The sequence below is a fragment of the Argopecten irradians genome, chromosome 7 (genome assembly GCF_041381155.1).
Source record: "Argopecten irradians isolate NY chromosome 7, Ai_NY, whole genome shotgun sequence".
NCBI classification, from domain to species: Eukaryota; Metazoa; Mollusca; class Bivalvia; order Pectinida; family Pectinidae; genus Argopecten; species Argopecten irradians.
In genome coordinates this window covers 26,234,289-26,259,668 of record NC_091140.1, presented here as the reverse complement: position 1 = coordinate 26,259,668, position 25,380 = coordinate 26,234,289, and the positions used below count along the sequence as shown (strand labels likewise).

Here is a 25,380-nt window from a genome sequence, read left to right as displayed (position 1 = left end):
AATAGATTACTGTAGACAAAATAGTATGTCAATCTTTTCGCCTAGTTATGGTAATATATGATTTGGTATAATGATATACCTTATTTTATGATCAATGTACATATATTTTTAATAATATAAAATTAGAATGAAAATGACAAGAGTAGCGGGCTTCGTTTTAATTGAGACACATTGAGAAAATTTCAAAAAAATACGAACAAATATCAGTGCGGATCACCCCTGATCATAGACTTTTAAATCCCTTGCCTTTTCCACTACTTTAACACTATTTTAATAATTGTAGGAAGCCAAGACCGTGCGGTTTAAAACACATTCATATGCAGTTTTGTTGGGAATTCCTTCTTTATAACAAAAATAATTCCGAATAATTGCGAAACGTATTAGAATTGGTTTATATATTTAGACATGCAAAATTAATAGCAGTGATAATTTCAGATCATGGCACATATGTCAGATCTTGTCAATAACGAGACTGGGAAGAGTATGACGTACCTGAACATCAGAGAAGGACTTGACCTACACCACCAGGGGATCATTTGTCTCCTGGAACACCTGTATGTACTGTGTCTGGTGTTCAGAAATTCAGACTCCTTACTCTCTCCATTAATAAAGGTTGCTCTTGAGCCAGACAAAATGCAGGTACATGTAAGCCTTGTGATATAATGAATAAATTGGACACTTCAATATATAATTATTTTTGTTATACGATTGATGAGAATGGTAGATGTATTAAAATGAAGTGTCAGATAAATATTATACGGTGCTATCTAAATAACAATATGTTCAATATAAGGATACAATTCAAATGCAAATATCACTAAATAATTCATGAATAATATAACCATTTATTATAATTAATTTTATTCATTTTTATAGAAAGCCTACCTGCCAACAATGCCGCAGGGAGTAAATAACCATTTATTATAATTCATTTCATTCATTTTTATAGAAAGCCTACCTGCCAACAATGCCGCAGGGAGTAGATTATCAGAAGATGTTGATGGAAATTCGGCGTATTGACATATATGCCACATTCAATGGTAATGTTTTTGTATTTACAATTACTGCAAAATAACAGAACAAAGAAAGTAAAAAACTATTTGGTTGCATCCGAAAAGTCACCGCTTACATCTCCTCCTTCCGTAAATCCTTTCGTCTGTCTAGCCTCGGTATAAAAGTGTATCGATGTTATGTATCCGAATTTATTGCAAAATTATACATTTTCAGTATTTTTGGGATGAACAGTAGGATATAGCACTGTTTACAATGTACTTATATTACAAACAATGTTAAAAAATTGAGTTTTTGGCCTTTTTGTGCTCTTTTTGCAATGCGCCACCATGGTTCACACTGTGCAGTGGTAAATTTGATTAATTGCATTTTGCAATTACACGTATGAAGTATTTTCAAATTATGTGTAGTGTTACAGTAGTGAAAAAATTCGCTCATGGTGATATTTGATATGTCATTTTTATTTGCAGTATGCCCTAACGGCCATCCTTACATTATAGCAAATGTAAGTTGTTGTTTTTTATTTTATCTTCATTTTTTATCTTTCATTTGTATTTGTGTATGTGTTAAGTTGTGCATTAGAGCGTATAGATAGAGTATATATTTAACTTTCACTGCTAATTTATTGTTGATATTTTGGAAGTCGATGAATATTAAACTTGCGTTGTGTCTGTCGGTCCTTCTATCCTTAGAGCATACATTGTTTTGTCCCATATTCTACTTTACTGGTTACTAGACCTTTTCACAGTTATATCTGAACTTAAACACGACAATTGATAGATAGTTTTACAATATTATTTTATCATATACTCCATTTGACCTCCTGAAGTGACGGGCCATGTGCAAAACATTCACATTAAATACTATAATGCTTAACTAAGCTGAATCATTTACAGTAAGTCAGGCTGTCCATATGGATTGGATGGATTGGCAACTCCAGAATTTTTAAGATCGGCAGAGTTACATCTGTATGTGCTGAGAGGTTTTAGATATATAGTTAAATACAGGAGAAAAATTCTGATATACTGCAAAACATCAGTAATTTTCACATGTTTTATGTATGATTTTGGAAAGAAAAATAATGTTTTAAATAATGAATGCACTGAGTATGCTAATAAAACCAATTGCACTTTTGGTTTTAAATGTCTAAGTTGAGAGAGAGAGAGAGAGAGAGAGAGAGAGAGAGAGAGAGAGAGAGAGAGAGAGAGAGAGAGAGAGAGAGAGAGGAGAGAGAGAGAGAGAGAGAGAGAGAGAGAGAGAGAACAAGTAAAATTGGTCATTTTCATTGTTTCAAAAATCATATGTAATAAATATTCATCGTGTCAATTAGTCGTATAAAACCATAATATAATGTCTAAACGTTGTATGGATCAGAAATATTATGTTTAAAAGAATGCACTTAAAAGTAGTTAACCAAGGGAAAATATTTAAACACCGGAGGTCCCTCTGCCGTCAATAAAGACAAAGAAGGAGTTTCCAGTGTCTCTATATTTCATATTTCTGGTTTGTCATTCACCTTAATTTTTGTAATGCAAGGATTAATAAAATATAACATGATGATTAGCAAAATTACTTACAGATTTAAAATTGATTATGTTATCGCGTGACTCATGGTTAACACATTTTTCTGGCTCAGTAATTGGTGCCTATTGCTTTTCTTCGTATCCCTATCAAAGGAAGAGTTGTCTTTTTAATAGCAACTACAGTACAACCCTGTGACATATGAGGGAACCATCCTGCTTTATATTATTTCCTTTACACTACTAGTTTTCCCATGCATTTTGCTGGAATATTCTAAGAGATTCAGGGGAAAGCTGTTGTAATTCAATCAGTTACTTTTTGGTATGTTTTCCACCATTAGCTACTGGTTTTCGAAAACCAAAATTCAAGTGAAAATGTTGGTCAAGGCTAGGCTAACATAGACAAAAAGTTTTTCCAGTATTGCGAGATTATTACTTTTGGAATGCAGCCACGTAAACATTTTTCAACTAATTTGATTTTTATGAAAAGATAACGTCGTTATATAGTTGCGTTTGTCTGTATTTGACAGAACGCTTATCGGGGAAACGAGATAGCACGAGTAAGGTACAATTGACTGTAAAAGTGTTCTTAAAACTGTACATTGTCAACCAAAGTTACAAAATGTATCTTAAGGCCATACACAGCAACTTAACATATCTATGTGCTGCGAAATTCGACTCTGGATGTAGAAGTCAAATGTTGTGGAACTTGGGAAGGCTGAACCAAACACAGCATACTGGTCGAATATCGACATACTTAGAGGACACCATCAGCACATTATAATCACCATACATATGCGCTGTACGAGATGTGACTATGGATATAGGATTTAGAGGCAAATTTTGTTTTAAGATTTGTTTTCCAAACGCTTCCAGTCCAAACCTACCAAAACTCTAGGAATATAGGAGGACACAAGCGTCGGATCGCACTCTTGCTTTGCATAATTTGACCATTCGTAAGATTAAGTTGCTATGATATGATAGGGATGTTGAACTAGTTTTACATTGAGTTCTTTTTCTCAAAACCTAAACTAATATTCACCAAACTTGGAATATACTGTGTAACTTGATATATCCGCGTGTACTTTCTTTTTGTGGTTTTGATTTTTATATAATTTTATGGATAAAAAATTCGTGGTTAGCCAAACAAGCAATAATGACAATAACAAAATCACAAAATTCGTTGTTTTTTTTATATTTACGGTTTCACAACAACAACGAAAATAACTAAAGTTTCTACACAGATTGTCAATGAACATGAATACAGGATTTACAGGACATCATTAAAGGTAGGTTTCGCCCAATGAAATATAAATTGAAATTTATCCCGTACATAGATATAATCTTCAGATCATTTTCAATGCATACAGCGAACAATATGGGTGGTCAGTTGCCTAGCTTGACCAGCAAAAGACTCCTCTAAAAATAGAGCGAAGTCAAGCTTTGCATAGAACATGACGTATTTTTACCAAAACGAGACCGCAGCAACAAACAGAAGCGTGCAACAAAAAGTCAGATGGCAGTGACAGTTTGCCACGGCATGTTAAGTTAAAAAACAACAATAACAAATCGAAGTGCGATGGACTGTTTATACATATCATATAATCTCAAAAACACTTCATGTTACTTACATACGCTCGCTAGCTTAGTACACCAAACATACATGTAGTTAGACGGCGGCTGTATGTGCGCTGGCATATGTGTTGAAAATTACCTCACCACGTGCAACGCCGTTACACGAGTCCCAATGTTTGATGTTCAGATCCGGGCAAGTTCCGCTTGGGATATGGCTTCTGTTTCTTCTATATTCCTACATGTTATCTCTGAATTCAATTTCCTATAGATATCCTATAGGGTGCTACCGATTCCATTATGATTTCCTCCACTTTGTTGCCGATTCAGATATATATGTTTTTATCTCACACACTTTCGTTCAGCCATTTTGTTTACTTTTAGTGAGTAACAATATGCATGCGCGAAACTTTGACAACACAATCCATCGCAGCTTCATTTGCATATTATTTTGTCTGACGGACACCGTAATAAATCAAGGATTTCCTTCAATTTTGTATTCAAGACACATTTGTTCAATCTCAAACGCATAAAGAAATTAAATTGAGGTATTTTAAATATTTTTTTTTATCTTTTCTTTCGTAAACCGGATTTTACAAAAAAAATATTTATTTGGTTGGGCGATACCTACCTTTAAGAACTCAATGCGGCCGTAAAGTAATAATTGGGATTTTTGTTGTTCATTGATGTATGACTGAATTTTGACGTTTTAAATGATGTGCGTCATGTTAAATATCTGTAAAAAAAAGTTCATATACAAGTGAATAACAAAAAATAACACGTTTTTATTTAGCACTACTGAATTATATTAACTCTTCTCATTTAGATTGTAATAAGAATAATACAATGCCAAAAGCACTACGGCCGAGAAATGATTTATGCATGTCTTTTGTTATAACTATGTTTCCTTGTATAACATGGAATTACTCCGTAATTTTCGTCAATTTGCTAAATCAGTGTGGTCGCCCTGTCTCAACGCTAACATGTGCAGACTGCGGTTTAGCCATTGGTGGAATTGGCTACAAGTTCAAAGATGGAAATCGGAAACTTGACGAGAGGTATCTAAATAAATATACATGTAAAATTATTTTCGAGAGCTCTATTGAATTATGCTTTATTTAGATACTTCTACTGTGAGATCAAAACTGGGATTTTATGTAAGACTTGGAAGATGATGACACAAAGCTATTTTGATCATAGGAGATAATCTTACCAATCATTTTTGCAAAAATATACTTCGTCACTTTATTTTGTACTTCCTCAAAACATACGCTTATATTATTAGTTAGAAACAACAATAAATAATCAGATTACACAAGATAATGCTGGCATTACGATCATCGGTCGATTCGAAATGGTAATGTTGTGGTCTGAAAGTATTGTCACATGAATAAGGCGTCATATATTCAAATGATTCCAGCGCTGTTTTAATTGTATCGTGAAAAAATAATTAATGCTTTGTTGAATGTAATTTGCATTCACCTTCAAATTATTTGAGAAGCGAGTAAGAATTTTTTTAATTATTTGGTGTTCTCTATTTATTTGTTTAAAACAGTAAGAACATTTCACTAACTAATGCAAAAGTACAATTAAACAAGACATTGCTAGGTTTTGACGAGTTAAGTTGGTAGGAATACTGAAATCGAGATTTTTTTATAGCTTCTTTATCATTACCTTTAAATTTGGTATTTATTACTTACAATTCATTGTCCAATTGTCTAATTATCGGATGATATTAATCATAACACAAATATTATGAAATGGTTTTCACAGTGAACTTATTGCTAATCCAACAAAAGATCAGGGACATTTACTTGGTGATCTGAAATGCCGGTCAGCTTCCAGCGTCGTAAGAGATTTAACTCCGGTTTCGTCATCGATACTGCGACTTTTTACTCATGCTTCACTTCTTCTGGGTGCTAATTCGAATTCCCAGGTGCGTTTAGTTTTAGCTATTGTTATACAGAAGTTTTATTGATTGCATATATATCAGATGGATTGAAAATTAGGCTATGCTTTTTTAGTCCTATCCATAACTTTTGTCATCTTTTACACATCGTGAATGATATGCTGACAATGATTACCATAGGGATAAGCCAAAATGTAGTGGCTGCATTAGAATATAAGAATTGTCATCGTTTTTGTTTGTGTTCTTTGTTTCACTTAGGTATGCATGTATAGGAATTATTCATTGTTTCTTGAGGAATAACAGTTGTATTTAATCGAATGGGATGGAAATTTTGATATTATCAAGGAGTGCAAAACACGAGCGGAAAATATCAGAGTTTTCACCTCATGAGATAAAATATAACTGTTATTCATCAAGTTACATGGAATATTATATTCATTGCATTTTTATGGCTCTGTTCACAGATTTACACTAGGCCAACTGATACCAGAACATGTATTTCAATCAGCCGCATTTCTCCCGTTTACTTATTTAGTTCTACACATAGGGCACATATTTCGAAGAAATCTAATGTAAACGCATTTATGCTGCAACAATTCAAAATGAAAAATGTATAGGAAAGATGCACGTAATAATAATTTTTTTATTTAATATTTCGAAAAATGTATTCCCGCCAAAACGAGAATTGTACTGTAATTTATGTGTTCTTATTGATCAATATTAAGTAAAGATATCAAACGTGATACCACATATATCTTCACCACAAAAACCTTATACATGAATTTCACTGTGAAATTGGTAATAAAAATGCATTTTTTAACTAGGCTGTGCTGTCTATGATAAAACCACCAATAGCCGTTGGAGAGCTACAGACATTCCTGGTTGGGCACTTAAGACGAGACCTTGATGATCTACACAGGAACCTTGACCGCAGCGATGACGACATACTATTGATTTGCCATTACACACTGGATCTGATCGCACGTAGATGTATCAATGGTAATAAGTTCGTTAGAGAAGAGATTTGTCATTTTATCATACTGTTGCTATACCCATGTCTATACTAAACATTTTCTCTTTTTCTTTCATTGTGGATGCAAACAAGATTATGAATATAAAATCGTGTCGACAAGTACAACATCGGATATGCTGGAGCCTTATAGTAACCACCGTGTCTGTCCGTCGTCCTGTCCGTACACAGCAATTGGTTTCTAATAAATCTATTGTTTTTGAAATAGTTGGAAGTATAAAAAATTTCAATTTGGGTTTGTTATTTTCCTTAGAAACCTCAAATGGTCCTAACGTTGTCAAAATTTACAATTATCTCACTAAAAATGGAAAACGGGAGTTTTGGGAATGTTTATATCTTGATAATATTTTTTAAAAGGTTTAGAATTCTAAAATGATCTTGTTGACTTCTGATCAAACCTGTCCGATATGTCAGTTGAAATTGGTATACAGGATTTTTGAAGGATACTGAATAGCATTATCATAGCTAGCTAAAGAGGTTTGTAAATCATCGTAACACCTAAAAAGGTCGTTTTTTTGCATTTGTATAGAAATCTGAATAAAAACTGTGATAACATTATCTCGAATGAATGCCAGAAGCCAATCTGGCTGCTTTATCTAATGCTCCACATTAACTGCGACTAAGGGTCACGTTGTGTGAACAGGACCCTTTTTCACGGAAACCAGTTTTCTGCTTCTCATTGTAAATATCTTCGATTTTTTTCAGCATCACTTAAAGGCAATAATTGTTCCTTATGTAGTTCAGAGGCACGATCAACATGGGAAAGCAACATACAGATGAAAGTAGTAATACATATTACCAAGGTAGGGTTTTTTCACGTGTTTGTTATAAATACCTATTCCGAAATTAGTGACTTACGTAGGAAATATCATTTTTACGAGCTTCCTTTTCTTAGACTACAGTGTATTTAACAACATGAATTGCGGGTTGTTGTTTTTTCTAGGATTCAAGACAAATATTAAAAGATTGCCATGAACATATGAAAGGGGACACCAACGTTTCCGGTAAATGTCTTTTTGACTTGTTTTATTCAGATATACTTATCTTTCTTTGATGGTAAACTATGAAACATAATATGTATATGCTTGATTCAAAACACAGTACATTTCCCAATATACCAGGTTATCTGTTTCACAATAATTACTCACTTAATATTTTATAAGCGTCCATGATAACTATCAAATAACAATCCTACTTTAATGATGCCTGAAATATTTTATGTCAAGGAAGTAAGCAAATTAAAGCCATTGATTTATCAATAGCAATACCAACAAAATTTACTGTGCTTCTGAATGTGTTCAGACAGAACAACTTTCGTTTCGGTAGAGGTAACTTTCATGTAACAAACTCGTTATAGTTACTAAGTGTTTTTATTACTTCACTATTATCGTTATTTCATTGATATTCAGGTTTCTATTGCTATTATTTGCTTGTATTCAGGTTCAAGTATACAGCTAGTGACCTTACTGGAAACTGACTTTGGTAAAGATAAAAATCCTACTTTGGATAAGGCGCAGGAAAGCTGTATCTTATGGAAACGTCACGGAAGGGTTAGCGTTGAGGGATTTGTTGCCGACGTTCTCAGTAACAACGTGACAGAGACACAAGACAAACGAACATTATTAGAAAATTTCATCGCTAAGGTATCAATATATTATCTGTTGGAGAATTGAGGAACCAGAATTCTATACAGAGAAAGATGTTGATACTGATTACAGATTATAGTGTTACATGTCCGAATTATTTTGCCGTTGTCTAGTCTTTTAAAGACCATGATCCGAAAGGAAAGGTTGAGACCTATATAATTGACGATGGAACCGTAGAATTATTGCATCGATGGATTTCCTCTCTGTGCCAGCATTTTGCTGCCAAAATTATGGTTTAATTTCAGGAAACCTTGATAGTCTTTAAAAACGTTTTTAAAATGTTAATGCATCATAAATGTTGGTTTCAAATGATCAACTAATCCCCTGCCAGATTCTTAAATATCCAAATAACGATTACCCTACTGCAATCTGATTAAAATCAGCTGTTTGATACTCCGCTAACTTCGTGCGCGCAGCGGAGTATCAAACAACTGATTTTAATCAGATTGACCCTACTGGTAACGGGGTTTTAGGTCAAAACAATCTCTGAAAGAGACTAGTTATTATCTTGCTTGTTATGTTTGCAGCTTGATATGATCGAGTTAGTGCGATATCTCCCAGACATACTAGACCTTCAGAGAACGCTTCTCCGTATGTTTAAACGGAACATGGATAGAGTAGAAGCTGGGAAGACAAGCATTAAACAGTTTCTTACTGACCTGAATGTTCAGTTAAACGGTATGTCATAATTAGTTGTGTTAATACCATCTGTTTATACCGAATGGTCAAATTAGTCTCGAGGTTTGAGTTACTGAGATCATTGTTTATTGATTAATGGTATTTATTCGTTTTACTTTATTAAGTAATAGAAATAACGCTCATACATATATTTGTTTACAGATAGTGACATGGAACGCGTGAACAAACAGATCTTGATATGCAGCGAAGTTTGGGAAAAGATGCAAGAGTATCTTAAAAACTATGGTAAGTATATGAAATGCCTTTTCAATGTTGGCTTCTGTTTTTGCAAAGTTAGTATTAATGTGAAAGGGGAAAAAATAGAAAAATGTATATAGGTATTATATCATGGTGCGATACCCACCGCCCGGTCATCTGGTGTAATTTTTTTTCATATAACATTATTTGAATTAAACTAAAGGCATGGAACCATCCCGACATTTATACTTTATCATTCTTGTGTGAAAAACATGTCAAGTTTAGTTCAGGAAATGACGTTATTTTGACGCTATTACCTTAACTGATGACATCCATTACAACTCGGCGAGCAGATCCTTTCTGGATATCATGGAATATACAATCCCTAAAAATTCCATGTTTATACCATGAAAATGATGTTCGAATAACACGTAACGTCACCGTACCCCATTTGGTACACGACCCCTTTTGGTACAAAATTAGGGTTTTCCCCTCTAAAATCCTAGTTACTGTGTTTTGTTATTTATACTATTGTGATATGAAAATACAAGTATAAAATGACAATTTAAGCTCAAATTTGACTTCGATCGTCTAGATTATATTCGTATGCGCCTACATCGAAATGGGCGAAATGGCCGTAAATGTTAGCAGTGGGTGCCGTTGAGCCATTCGACGGCTATTTTATGCTACATTGTTATCCGTTTTCATCTAAAGTAAACGCATTAAATGAATCTCTATATCACTAAAATTCTTCGGATATCATTTCCATAACGATACCTCTTTTATTAGCGCAGATACGCCACTTTTCTTAGTATAACACCGCAATTCAAAAATCCCGCTTCGCCATTTTTGTTTTTACTACCAATGCGCATGCCTCAACGTTGCTAACTAAAACGATCTACCAGGCCAGATGCTCGGTTGGAGGTTTAATGAGATCCGGATTTATAGCAAGGATATGTATTATGTGTTGGTGTCAATTATTACTTTCTGTCTATTAATCATTAAGATTGTAAGATAACCTACATGTACACCATATGAATTTTTGTCTTAAATAAAATGTGATAATCAAACAACAGACCAGTGACATTTCCCCAAGACAATGACATACAAATGTACTCAGTACAGATACATGTAACTAAGTAATGTAAGCAGTAATACTCAGTAGATTTTTTTAAGGTGGTTCCTCAAAATTATAAAATGACTTAATCCAGACTTGCAGGCAAATACTATTTCATTGTTAATAGAGTTAATTACACAAACAGCAATAAACTGGATCAGTGTTGAGAATCACCATGGGGATTTAAAGTCACATGCAGTCATGGAAAAAATATAACATTGAACTTACATGTACATCCTAGATCTTTCATTATATAGAAGACATTGCTCACAAATATTTCATTTATTCTCTCTCTCCATCTTTTCTATTTACATTAAAAGGGTTGTTGTATTCTTGATTTAAAGTTGCAATGTTATAAAATATAATATATAGATATAAAAATTCTTAAACAGGTATGACAAATTCTGCATTTCTGAAAACTGTGTTTAGGAATCAATATTGATATACCAACCAAAATATGGTCAGTGCATAGCATCAAAACTAATATCAATGTGAGGCCATGTATACACATGCATGTATAGATAATTCATATTCCAATTGCAAGTGATCCTGAATTGAACAAACGTGGATCATTTATTTTCATCTGTAACTTGTAAGAAGAAATTGTAAGAATTGTAATTGTGTGTTCAGTATTGTTGTGTTTAAATGAACCTGTACTACCTCCTTAGGCCCTATTGCATCCATTTTTATCCACTAATGAACTAAATATACATTTATACAGTGAACCTGCAGGTATTACCTAGTACCTACAAGTATAAATGTACATGTACCAGGTATATATTGCCTGTACCTATACTATTACCATGCATACTCTATCTTGTGATTCCCAGTATTATAACTTTAAAGAAAGAACAAATTGATATATTAATGAGTGCTGTAATTTAACAAGCATAATTAGGGCAATTCCAGTTATAAACTAAATCTTTTTTCTTAAAAATCATACTTAATTTCACAGTAAAACCATTTTCTGAGACATTCACGTCTTCATATAGGTTTGCATATGGCAATATGTTCCAAAATTATTGTGCTAAATGCTGAATGCTGCAGTTTTCCAATGAACAAAAGAAATTTTGTAACAGATGATGAACTCAGGAAATAATAAAAAATATTATGGTTTCCATGCATTTAATACTGTCTGGTTTTTACATATAGAAAAGCCTGAAAAGGTATGTGTAGCCTCAAGAAATTCTTCTTATATTATGGGGGTTTCCATACCTGCAACATAAACAAAATAGAAAATTAGACATGAAAAATTATACCAGATACAGAGCTATTGATTATAGGGTATCTTTGTTCTATAGGGAACAAAATGCACCATGTACAGGTAAAAATACAATATTATTGCATTGACGTGACCATTATGAGGACTTTTCTTAACCTCTTATTTGTGGTCTTCCAGTAAAAATGGACAGGATATATTTATATATATCATTTCCTGTATAATTTTACCATTTTACAGATAAACTCCCAGGTAAAAATGATTTACATGTAGATAATTAATTACATATAATAAGTTAACAGAAGGAAGGATATCTAGTCATTGGTGATTTATATATACCCAGTAATTGAATAAAATGGTATTTGTTTTACCATAAAAGTATCAATGTATGCTATAAAATGATTATACATGATTTACATGTATTTGAATCCTTTTAATAAATTGATATGGGAAAATTTAAATATGTAATGTTTTGTAATGCAAACCTTTTAAAATAAAAAATGGAAGATTATAACAAAATTGAGTTGTAAAAAATTAAAACAGAAGAGTGTATAAATTCATTTTGTAATGTTATTTATAAAATTATTTTTAAATATCATACATACATAATACATAAAAACATTTTTAATTACCCAATATACCTACATGTATCTATGATTTTGTTTAATTTTTCATATAAATAACATTTATTAACAAGTACTCAACCTCAAGATACAGTTGCATAACAAGATTTTCAGCAAGTATGTACTATTATGCATTAGCTGTGTATTGAGGGCTAAATGAAGTCTTATTCAAATTAAATACATGCACATTATAAGGTTATATACATTTTACATACAAACAGTTCTGAACAAGCTCTTTTTCACAATATGTAATGTACACTACATGGTACAATTAATAAAATCTTTAAAACAAGATACCATATCTTATAATTATGTTCTATTTGCTATATTTCTAATGCTTCATTTGGAGAATGGATACTGGATAGATCTATATTATAGGCCTAGTTATAATATGGACTGTTTAGGCATGTTATTTCAAATTTTATATGCAAATGAGCAGGTGCTTGTTTCGTTTTGATAACATATCTTAAAAAGTTTTGAAAATTGGTATTTACCGGGATTATAGATTGCAGAATATTCTGAAAGAGGTATGTTCTATTTTAAATCAGTTTATATGAAGAAGTGTAGTGGATATTCCTCATATTTCAATTGTAACACCAAACCGTCTTACAATTTCATTGAAAAATACGGGAAATGACTCGCCAGATTTAGGTAGTGTTTTGAATGGCAGTACTTTTTAAATAATCGTCGGTAAATATCAAAGACAGTCACACAGAATGATGAATGAATACCATACCTTTCCATCAAAGTGCATAAATTAAAATTTCAGCATATAAATCGAGAATCTCAAAGCAAAACGTCCCGTGTACCAAAAGGGGTCCGCTCGCTGTACATATCAAAACCGGAAGTGACGTAGTGAGGAATAAAACCGGTCTATTTTTAGCTTGCAGTTACGACGATAATTTTTTTATTGTGGACGTACACCCCAGAGGCAGTCCTTGTCAGAAACTGACAAACATTGAATCACAAGGAATGCATATTAAAAATATCGCAAAAAATATGTCAAATTTGTACCAAATGGGGTACGGTGACGTTAGGCTTAAGCCAACTATGGACTTTTCTTTCGCAGGTTTGGCCATCGAAAAGAAAGGTTTCACGATCAAACGAATAGTACCAGCCGCGATACGGACGTCACCTATTACACCTGAAAGCCCCGTAGAAATGCTTCTCCCCTCCTTTGATGGACAGGGACTTTGTGCTTTTGTCCTTGCGGAATTTCTCATCAGGACACAAAACGATTTTCTGCAGGAATACTGCCGAATTTTTGAATTTCGGTAAAAAGAATGTCTTATTTCTTCAGATACTCTATTAGAAGAGACTATTATAAGTCGAATGTTCCTAATAGTATGTAATCATTATATCAGATATCATATGTTTTGAAATGAGTTGCGTAGATGGTGATTCGTGGTTTTCAGTTCTCAAACTCAATCTGAGAACTATACATAAAAATCTGCCTGAAAAGATGCATCGAAATTATTGATTTCCAGTACAATTGATATAACATAATAGGTAATATTGGTATCTTCATTTCTTTGATTGATGAGAATATGAAGTTGGTCTATGAAAAATGGGTACGTAGCATATATCACAAAACCAAAATGTGAACTAGTTGTCATTATGTCACATACATTGTTCTCTTGTCAAACAAGAAATTTATTTGCAAACCACTACGTCCTTGGTGATTTTCAGGCTTGAAGACATCCCTCTCGTTTTGCCCAAAGACGTTTCTCGCGCTAACGTCATCACTGTGGATAAGAATGTTCACCTTCTGCCGCTGATTTTGTCAAATTGCAAATATGAAATCGACGCAGAAAAAGGACAAAGGTTTGAATATGACAAGGATGGCATCGAAAGACAATTGACGGACCGATTCATCAGCGGGCGTTCAAGGATTGCCATCAAATCCGTATGTTCCAAATAAATTATTTTATTATCAATGATATATAGATAGTGCTACCAACGCACTAACATAAGATGCCTAAGTATTGTCAATGAAATCGATATATGTGGTAATAGTATATTCCTTTTTAGCAAATGTATTGCTGTTATGTTCCTTCATAATTTAGAACATTTTAAAGTCCGTATATCCCATAAAATTTGCATTCATAAGTTTTACAACCGTTATTCATCACTTTGAACGTTTGTGTCTCGTAAACTTATTTCAGGTGGAACACTTTATTTCATATATTTGTTCCGTAATGTAGAGCTAGTGAGTGTCTTGATAATTATAGCTTTTTGAGTTTGATCAGAAGTTGGATTCCTAAATAATTCGGGAAATGCTGAGAAAGTGAATTAATGAAATGTGCAGAACCTCAAGATTTACCTTAACTACCATTGTTGGAAACCTACGAGTCACCCGCGCTCTATGTTTGTGTTACAAATGTAGAGAGGTGACTCGTGGGTTTCAGGTGATGCCTTACCATAGTATATATAAGTAGTTAAACGCATTCAAGTGGCAACAAAACTTTTATAAAAGAGATAACGTAAATTCATTGTGTTATCTCTAAACACCTATAGAGAAATAAATTATATTTATCGCATTTGTATCTGGGTCCCTTGTTATATGTGAAGCATACTCGGACTCTTTTCTTTTAGATTCCAACAATGATGTACAGATCGGAGACAGCTGAAACATGGTCATATCGCCATCTGACGGAAGTGATACCGCAGGTAAGGAGGATTTACATCGTGTAAACTATTGCATACTTTTTTTATGAATTACCTACCATTGACAAAAGTTGCACGCCAGGTATTTTGATTGATAAGTTTGATTGATTAATCATTCGACCAATAATAACATGAAGATGTATTTACATCAGCCGTCGTCCGAAGGTTGTCCTTAATATTAGATTAGTTATAATCGCTACTAGTCAAAACGTACACAATATGCTTCACTAGAAATATTCGTACGCTGTATATTCATTTTGACTTACTGCAAAATATAAAAAGTGGGTATTTTGTTTCAATAATTGAGAGGTCAGCAGTAGTTTATGTCCTTTTGATTCCTGTATCATTTAGAAAGCACGAATGGTTACCTCGTCATTGCTAAATAGTAGTTTGGAAAGCTAATGTGATACTTTTTAAACAAAATCCTTCGTTTCCGTCTGCTTCAGGTTCCCATGACTGAGACGTTAAAGAAGAAGGTGTTAGATGATTTCCATTCCCTCCCACAGCTCTATCAAGCCCTGGACAATCTCGACATGACGATTAGTTTGCTGTGTTGTCTACCAGAGCAAACCGACAATCCGGATCGGTCACTCTTCGATTTCATGACAAAGACATTGCGGATGTCTGACACCGAATTAGGACAACAGGTTTGTATTATATTTTATATACGTCGTCGTACAAATATGTTGACAAATATTATGTGTTTAAAATAGGTTTTCAGCACCAAACTGGGTGACACAAACCTTCCGTCTACAAGTTTAGATGAGATTGACCTTGTGTCATATCCCTGAGTTACATCTTCTTAGAAAAATCAAATCAAATCAAACACATCATAGATTCGTTATTGTCGCTGAATGTTAAAAATTGTTGATAATGTTGATTATTGGAAATATTCGTCAATATGTGACCATTAATATTTTAGGTCGTCTGACCTTAAAGCTAGGTCACATAATATAATCATCATGCTTCGTCCGTCGTTGCCTACCGTCCGCCTTGCGCCGTTCGTATTTTTGTCATATAAGCGAAGTCTTCTCAGTAACCGAAAAGCCACGGGTACTGATATTACATGTAGGTATGTAGCATGCTGATATGAAAAGCTACCAAGTTTGTTCAAATAAAGATCCTTAGGGATCAAAAAGACTAGATTCTTTAAACGATTTATGGTAAATAACTAATATAAGCGACCTAAATACCTGGTATAGGACCTGTTGCATGCTGGAATAAAGGACTACCACAATTGTTAAAATAAATGACATTGACCAACATTCAAGGTCACAGGGGTCATATAAGCTAAATTCTTTGGGCGACTTCTTGTGAGTAACTAAGAGACCTAATATTGAGTCTGTAGCACGCAAAAATGACGGGCTAATAAATATATTCAAATAAATATCCTTGACATTCAATCAAGGTCATAGGGATAAAAAAAAGGCTTAAGTCATCATTGTTCGGAAACTTCAACTATGAAGTTCGCTGTATTGCCTTAATTGTTAGCCACTACTGTATACTGTGACTAAGATATTCCACAAAGATATTGCACGAAATATCTATATGTCATTTCAACTGATTGCCATCACGATGATTTTCTCTTGCTTTAGGTTGAACTTTCGTGCAGGTTCAAACATGTGCCGTCACTTTGGCTTGCGCTTTCAATGAAAAAAGACGACCTTCTCCTGCAAAGTCACCAGGTTTGTAATAACTAGTTATCAGTAAGCAATCGATAACAACACGTGGTATGTTGTTATTTTAACGTCAGGAACGAAAAAACTACCATGACTATATTGTATTGATTCTTTATGTCAAACCAGGATAATGCTTTTAATAGCCTTTGTACAAAATACAAATCATTATTTTACATAAAAACATTTTGACCCCGCCAATAGTTGGTTAATTAATAATGAATTTCTAAAATAGAAATGTATCTGACAGGTAATTATCCGTACTAACAATGATATCCATTTCGAAATTCATATTGAAATTTAGGTTCAAAATATCAATTTTGATAACTTTAGTATTTATATAATATTTAGCTATTTTGATAATTCATTACAAAACTTTAACACAGTGGTCTATGTGAAAGCATTTATTTGATTGGGCCCTAGATAAAATAGTTTTAGGCAAGTGTAAGAATTTAAATGGCCACTGAGTTACAAATCTCATGGTAAAGTACTAGGACTTATTAGGTCTGTGATCTGTATGTGGCTTTGTACGATTTTAAAATTATAATAAAAATGTCTTTTAGTTCACATCTTCATGTCCTTTGTGAGGTAATTATCGACAAAATGAAAACAAAAACATCAATGAAAAAGATAAAGAAATCTTTCCCATCAATTACCAAACAAACACGCACTCCTTTTCAAACAATATCGCAGTTACCTATACCAACATCAACAACCTCACTCTCGTGTATATATCACACACACGCACACAGTATGCTTCGCAGCAACCTCACTCTTGTGTATATATCACACACACGCACACAGTATGCTTCGCAACAACCTCACTCTCGTGTATATATCACACACACGCACACAGTATGCTTCGCAACAACCTCACTCTCGTGTATATATCACACACACGCACACAGTATGCTTCGCAACAACCTCACTCTCGTGTATATATCACACACACGCACACAGTATGCTTCTCAACAACCTCACTCTCGTGTATATATCACACACACGCACATAGTATGCTCACAACAACCTCACTCTCGTGTATATATCACACACACACGCACACAGTATACATCTCAAACAACCTCACTCTCGTGTATATATCACACACACGCACATAGTATGCTTCGCAACAACCTCACTCTCGTGTATATATCACACACACGCACACAGTATGCTTCGCAACAACCTCACTCTCGTGTATATATCACACACACGCACACAGTATGCTTCTCAACAACCTCACTCTCGTGTATATATCACACACACGCACACAGTATGCTTCGCAACTCTCGTGTATATATCACACACACGCACACAGTATGCTTCTCAACAACCTCACTCTCGTGTATATATCACACACATGCACACAGTATGCTTCTCAACAACCTCACTCTCGTGTATATATCACACACACGCACACAGTATGCTTCTCAACAACCTCACTCTCGTGTATATATCACACACACGCACACAGTATGCTTCTCAACAACCTCACTCTTGTGTATATATCACACACACGCACACAGTATGCTTCGCAACAACCTCACTCTCGTGTATATATCACACACACGCACACACAGTATGCTTCGCAAAATTCCGCACTGGACAAAACGTTTAAAAGGCACATTAAGTTGTTTTCCTGCAGTTACTGAAAATATATATTTTTTTAATTTTCTTGAATACTCATCTTTCAGGATGCATTCCAATGTTTAGAAATGAAATATAAAACAACAAAAATAGATGACAATATGAAGAAAAAATACCAGGACTTTTTTTGCCCTCTGACAAAGGCCAAGCAAAGGCAGCTGATAGAAACCCTATACGAATGTATCGTGATCCGATTTCCAAATGATGAAACTGACGACGAGCAAATAGATTACACCAGCGTGAGGTGAGTACAAAGGTTTGAAGTGTTTTAACCGGTATGCTTAACTATAGACACTATAAGAAAGTGAATAATTTTTATTACCCCGTAAGTACTTAGTCTAGATCAAAGTATACCATGAACATTCATATCGCCCTCAGTGGAAGAATCTAACCTAGCTCAAAGTATACCATGAACATTCATATCGCGCTCAGCTGAGTAATTTAACCTAGCTCAAAGTATACCATGAACATTCATAGCACCCTCGGCAGAGGAATCTAACCTAGCTCAAGGTATACCATGAACATTCATATCGCCCTCATCGGAGGAATCTGACCTAGCTCAAATATACCATGAACATTCATATCGCCCTCAGCGGAGGAATCTAACCTACCATGAACATTCATATCGCCTACAGCGGAGGAATCTAACCTAGCTCAAAGTATACCATGAACTATCATATCGCCCTCAGCGGAGGAATTTAACCTAGCTCAAAGTATACCATGAACATTCATATCGCCCTCAGCGGAGGAATATAACCTGCCATGAACATCCATATCGCCCACAGCGGAGGAATCTAACCTAGCTCAAAGTATACCATGAACTTTCATATCGCTCTCAGCGGAGGAATTTAACCTAGCTCAAAGTATACCATGAACATTCATATCGCCCTCAGCGGAAGAATCTAACCTACCATGAACTTTCATATCGCCCTCAGCGGAAAAATCTAACCTAGCTCAAAGTATACTATGAACATTCATATTGCCCTCAGCGGAGGAATCTAACCTAGCTCAAAGTATACCATGAACATTCATATCGCCCTCAGCAGAGGAATCTAACCAACCATGAACATTCATATCGCCCTCAGCAGAGGAATCTAACCTACCATGAACATTCATATCGCCCTCAGCGGAAGAATCTAACCTAGCTCAAAGTATACTATGAACATTCATATTGCCCTCAGCGGAGGAATCTAACCTAGCTCAAAGTATACCATGAACATTCATATCGCCCTCAGCGGAAGAATCTAACCTACCATGAACATTCATATCGCCCTCAGCGGAGGAATCTAACCCAGCTCAAAGTATACCATGAACATTCATATCGCCCTCAGCAGAGGAATCTAACCTAGCTCAACGTACACCTTTGAAACCTATATCGCCTTCAGCTTTTGCATATTATAATGTCTTCAGTAATCTTTAGCATACCATACGCTTTGATGAATTAAGCTGTGAAAATCAATCTAAGGAACGGACAAAATGTATCATGCCTGATACACATTACTTAGAACATAGAAATTTTGCACTGTAAATGTTCTTTTTTATGCTTTGCGTATGTTTGAGAGAAAAACATCCGCAGAAGTTACTTTATAATAACTAACAATACTGTAAAATATGCAGTAAAATTGTAGACTACAACATGTAAATATTACATGATGTTTGGCAGTACTGCCTAAATTCATTTTTGGCTCTTATTTGTCTGTGTAAAATTAAAACCTATGTATTGTAAGTGTCATTGTAATTATCAAAATGTTGGTAATCTTTGGTAATGAATAACATATCAAAAGCTCTTCTTGATTTTTGTAAGTATGAAAATTACGGCATATGTAACTTTCAGAATCTATAATAATAATAATAATAAATTTTATTTACTGAGGATAAGCATGCTTAGCCAACGGCTAATCTACCGCATGGTCCTCTAGTTACAAAAACATATAATAATGGGTTAGAGTGTCATCAATATATCTTATCACAATATTGTGGTATTAATGTTCTAAATATCACTGCTGAATAATCTGGAATCACGACACTTGTTCAGACCAGTGTATGATATTGTTAACGACCTAAATGATGACATCAGTAAACCTCAGAGAACATCAAAGGGGAAAGGGATCCACACCGGTGATCTGATTTATACAATGGTGTGTGTTCATTTGAAAACATGTCTGTAAGAAAAGGTGACAAATCAGAAAACCTCTCTAAAATATTGATTAACTTTTGACTATTATTTTCCAGCGTATTCAACATCTTATACGGCCATATGTCTGCACCGATTTATGACGAAACACAATTACGAAATGCAGGCATTACGTTATTAGACGAGGATGATGAGGACATCTTGAACTTCCCTCCGGAAATCCAGGGAACCATGGCTGTATCTGCCTGGGGTGTGGCTATGGAGTGGTTCCAATCAGACAAATAAACATGCAATGTCTGTTGTAAATGCAGTATTATAGTTTTGCTATGTACCTTATATACTGGACATTATTTTCAATTTCATTTTTTTCTTCTTCAAATTAACAAACAAACGTATTCACCATTGCTAAAACGATTTTTCTTCATAGTAGAACCATTGTGTTTTGACATGTTTTGTGAACAATTTCTACATATGTAAATGCATCATTAATATGAACAATTTTGGGTTACTTATTAGAATGCTGTATATTTGCGCATCAATACATCATTATATAAATGACATATCCACCAAATATCTGTATAAGGAGAAGTATACAGCTATGTTTTTATTTCAAAACTGTATTAAACCCTTCTGATGTTTTTTGAATTTGTATTTTTCTATATTTAGTATTATGGTTTAGGTAGTGTTTTTTAGATAACAGAATGATTTTGAATAACAACCTATTGCCCCTATAATGAAATCGTTCAACACCTATGTATCATATTACAATGTATATAATGTGTTTTAAGATTGTATTGGGTCATTTTGTTTTATTGTCAATTGATTAGGTTGCATCTTTGCCATGGAAACTAAGATATTGCTCTTTGCGACTTTTTGTTAATTTTAATTATGTTCGTTATTTTCATATAAATATCTCAGATTTCCTTTATATCAAGTTACCGATGGAGAAAGTCTGTTTATGTTTAATACTTTTTATTCTATTTAATTAATTTTACCACACTGTTTCGTTGCGTGTTGATGTCATTACACCTTTATATAAATAAATCAATATTGAATTTATTAGTATCAATTATTCACCAGTCAAAATACGTACAAGGATGTTTAGATTATTTGCGTTTATTTGTGTATTATGAGTACAATATGCCTTTATTTCATGTTCACATCTAAGGTTTATACATGGTTTCTGTAATGTTATTTGGAAGGAAAAGAGACGCTTGAGTCATAGTGTCTTGATAATGGTTATAAAAGTTTACAAAAGTTAACATTTTGAAATAGATTCTATAATACAAATACCATATGTATTTAAGTTTAATTATTGTCACTCGTGTTTAAACAGGTAATTGATATGTATATCCCTGTTTTATCATGTCTATGTATATTATGCACATGTACAATACTTACCCGTAATACCACTTTTTTCATCGCATATCAGTATTACATGTATGTATCATTTCCGTCCGCTTAGAAGAATATATCAAATGACTTAGTCTATAACATTCCATGAGAAGTAATTATTTATAGGAGTGTATATCATCTATAAATCTATTTTTCAGACTTAAAATTATCATGTTTTACAGATTCATAGTTTTATTGAATATTTGTAATGTATATAGTTAAAACGCATCGTATATATATATATAGGCTGTATGTATCATAATGTTTAAATTTTCGCGAACTTTATTATTATCATTATATGTGTAGGATGTTATAAACATAATAACAAAATATTGTATGTATTTTATTATAATTATTATCACTCGTGTTTAAATAGATACTTTCTGTGTATTTTTTTTTTTGTTTTTTTTTGTTTTATCATTTTGTACATACAAATACATGTGATATTGCCATATACAAATTACTTGCGTATGTAAATACCTCATTGATTTTTTATATACACGTATCAGTATGATATAACATTCACGTCCACTTACTTTTTTTGCTACAAGAATATATATACAGAACGATGCAATCACATTCTCATGTAAATACTGTCAGAAGGTGTACAATATTTACATACGTTCTGGTTTATAGGGATGTATATCATCTATAAAAATATCTAACCAGAATCAAAATCATCATGTTAAGAGAAAGATTCCAAGCGTTCATAAGATATGTGTTATGTATAAAGGTTAAATGCAAAGTGTAAATATTAAGTGTGTTTATATATCCTTATGTTTGAAATGGTGAAAATACACTCATATGCCAAAGCACCCAAAATTTCATTATTGATACAAATAGATTTTGAACATTAAAATCCAATTGTCCTTGCCTTCTCTTTATTATTACACATGACATTAATTGTACAATAATATTTTCCGATGCTGACGGTAAAAGAGAAACGTATATTATGAAAGCTTGGAGTGAGAGGAGAACGAACAAAAATATGGCACGGGATGTGATAGACATTTGAAACAGCTGAAAGCATCGAACTGTTTATTTTTCTGCTGTCAGCATCGGAAAATGTCTACAATTCGTTCTCCATCTATCTCTCCCTCTCCAAATTGTACATAAGGAAATATATTATCATCTTGTGTATATATTTATTAAATTGTATTTGGAGAGGGCATAAAATAAGTTTGACAGTTTGTGCCCGACCCTATGGTATATATTCGATAAAATTAAAATATGTTTAAATCAAATGTTTAAAATTCGCGAAGTTTATATTTATTATTATCTGTAACGTGTCATTATCATAATAACTATGCAGTGTGCATAAGTACTGTTCATAATATCTGTAACGAAAAGTTATTATCATAATGCATTGTAAGTATTCTTATATTTAGAACAAGTTTAGTGCAAGTGCAACAAATGGTAAATAACGATTCGTTACTTACGAATGACAAATATATTACACCTTGCACTTTTCAAAATTTTGTACACGTCGTGTCTCGTAGCCACATAAGAAGCAATCTCAGTTTCATAAGCATAGATTTTCTATCTTATAGATTCAAGGTAAAAAAACTGTTGATGTATATCATATCGATAATATTGAATTAACAATTTGTATTGTGATTTTATCATAATAATTATTATCAAGATTTTTTTCTATATTCATCATGTCTATATATGTGTAGTATATGTTATTTAAGCATTTTTGAACTCTTGATGTTAAACGAGTATCACAGATTTGATATGTAAACATGCGCTTCTTTGCTGTTTGAAAAAAAAATATGAATTTTTGCGTTAACCATCATTTTTTATTGAAAAAATAAATCATCATGAAATAGTTTTCTATTTGAAAAGTAATAAACAATTGTATTTCTTATTTCCATCACATATACTTTCTTTTGACGTTTTAGTATACTTTAGGAAGCTTTGATAAATCAATGTATAAATCAATATAACCCTAGCTGCAATATTGTAGCTCAAAAGACTTTTAGAAAGATAATGGTGTCGTCTTTAGAGCTACAAGTGGTATCTATTACTGCTAATGGAGCAAAGAAATGATTATGCATACGTGTGTATTTTATCGTACTTGTTTTATATCACTTACCTACTAGGCAATAAAACTTAGACAAGGAGACTTTATTTTTACACATATATTTGATGGTCTTATCAAAGGAAAATTATACGGCAAGTCTACAAATTGTGAAATAGACGTCTTGGGGTAACCGTGCGGGTAGATATAAGAATGGTCATTATATTTGTTTTGGACAAAAATGATATGTAAATGCATGTATACCCATAAAATAATTGGAATCCTACGAAAAAGTATAGAAAATTGTACCCGAGTGATTTTCTGAGGCAGTTCTCCATTCGGACAAATAGGCACCATGTAGGCCAGGTACATGTACGTATATTCGTTCTACATATACCCTAGAATGTTTTTTAAAGAGGTGAGCTTGATATATTTTTTATACTTTTTATATCATGTCATTCCTTTTTATATCATTTCCCATCCCTTTTTATATCAAGTCGTTCCTTTTTGTATCACGTCATTCCTTTTTATATCATATTTTCTTTCGTATACCTAACGACTACAATTTCGCGATCCCATACCTAACGACTACAATTTCGCGATCCCATACCTAACGACTACAATTTCGCGATCCCATACCTAACGACTACAATTTCGCGATCCCATACCTAACGACTACAATTTCGCGATTTAAAATCATCATGTTCTACTGTATGTTTACTTTTTTAGCGATTTCTACTTGCCCACGAAATTTGATCGCACTCGAGAATAAGTTGGTTTACAGTATAGCTGTCATAAACCAGCATGTGATTGTCTGTTGTTTGGAAATGCATCACTACCTGTGTGAGTTGATTGATAAATAGTGTTGTTTTCATAAAATATAATGCGATAGTTGGTTGTTTGAAAAGATAATGCGCTATTGCAAATTTGTTTTTCGAATATTATTGTTTTGCTATCTAACAAATATTAGATTTGGTAAGTCATCTGCGCTAGTTTGTTATTTCAAAATATCAGTCATTGTTTTCAGTGTGTGTGATTTGCCTCCTTTATACATTTCGTTAACAACAAAATTCAGATATATGAAAATGTAATAGTTTGTTTGAAACCATAATGAACTATTGCATTTAATTGAACAATGTTACATTTTTATAAGATATCTTTTGTTGTTTGGAATTATATAGCTTTTATGATATAATATAAGACAACTTTTATGAATGTATAGCTTTTATGATATAAGACAACTTTTATGAATGTATACATTAATTAAAACCATTTGTGATAGTTTTTTTGTTTGTAGAGATACTGAACAATTGCA

At 33.2% G+C, this 25,380-nt stretch overlaps 1 protein-coding gene across 5 annotated transcripts in view; it reads left to right on the top strand.

The window, feature by feature from the left end:
* Positions 1–24,260, top strand: part of LOC138327991 (E3 ubiquitin-protein ligase rnf213-alpha-like) — a 114,954-nt gene extending 90,694 nt beyond the window's left edge. For 4 of the 5 annotated variants that reach the window (XM_069274538.1, XM_069274539.1, XM_069274537.1 and 1 more), the window contains 18 exons: positions 436–639; positions 950–1,040; positions 1,482–1,516; positions 5,061–5,161; positions 5,877–6,039; positions 6,837–7,011; positions 7,748–7,845; positions 7,986–8,046; positions 8,483–8,685; positions 9,216–9,366; positions 9,529–9,612; positions 13,593–13,797; positions 14,213–14,429; positions 15,119–15,193; positions 15,637–15,837; positions 16,786–16,875; positions 18,561–18,757; positions 20,746–24,260. In XM_069274538.1, coding sequence (XP_069130639.1) covers positions 436–639; positions 950–1,040; positions 1,482–1,516; positions 5,061–5,161; positions 5,877–6,039; positions 6,837–7,011; positions 7,748–7,845; positions 7,986–8,046; positions 8,483–8,685; positions 9,216–9,366; positions 9,529–9,612; positions 13,593–13,797; positions 14,213–14,429; positions 15,119–15,193; positions 15,637–15,837; positions 16,786–16,875; positions 18,561–18,757; positions 20,746–20,932 — 2,538 coding nt within the window. In that variant the 3' untranslated portion in view covers positions 20,933–24,260. Of the gene's footprint in view, positions 1–435; positions 640–949; positions 1,041–1,481; positions 1,517–5,060; positions 5,162–5,876; positions 6,040–6,836; positions 7,012–7,747; positions 7,846–7,985; positions 8,047–8,482; positions 8,686–9,215; positions 9,367–9,528; positions 9,613–13,592; positions 13,798–14,212; positions 14,430–15,118; positions 15,194–15,636; positions 15,838–16,785; positions 16,876–18,560; positions 18,758–20,745 lie in introns of those variants that run through there. The other variant, XM_069274540.1, reaches the window with a different exon arrangement.
* The last annotated feature ends 1,120 nt before the right edge of the window (positions 24,261–25,380 follow it).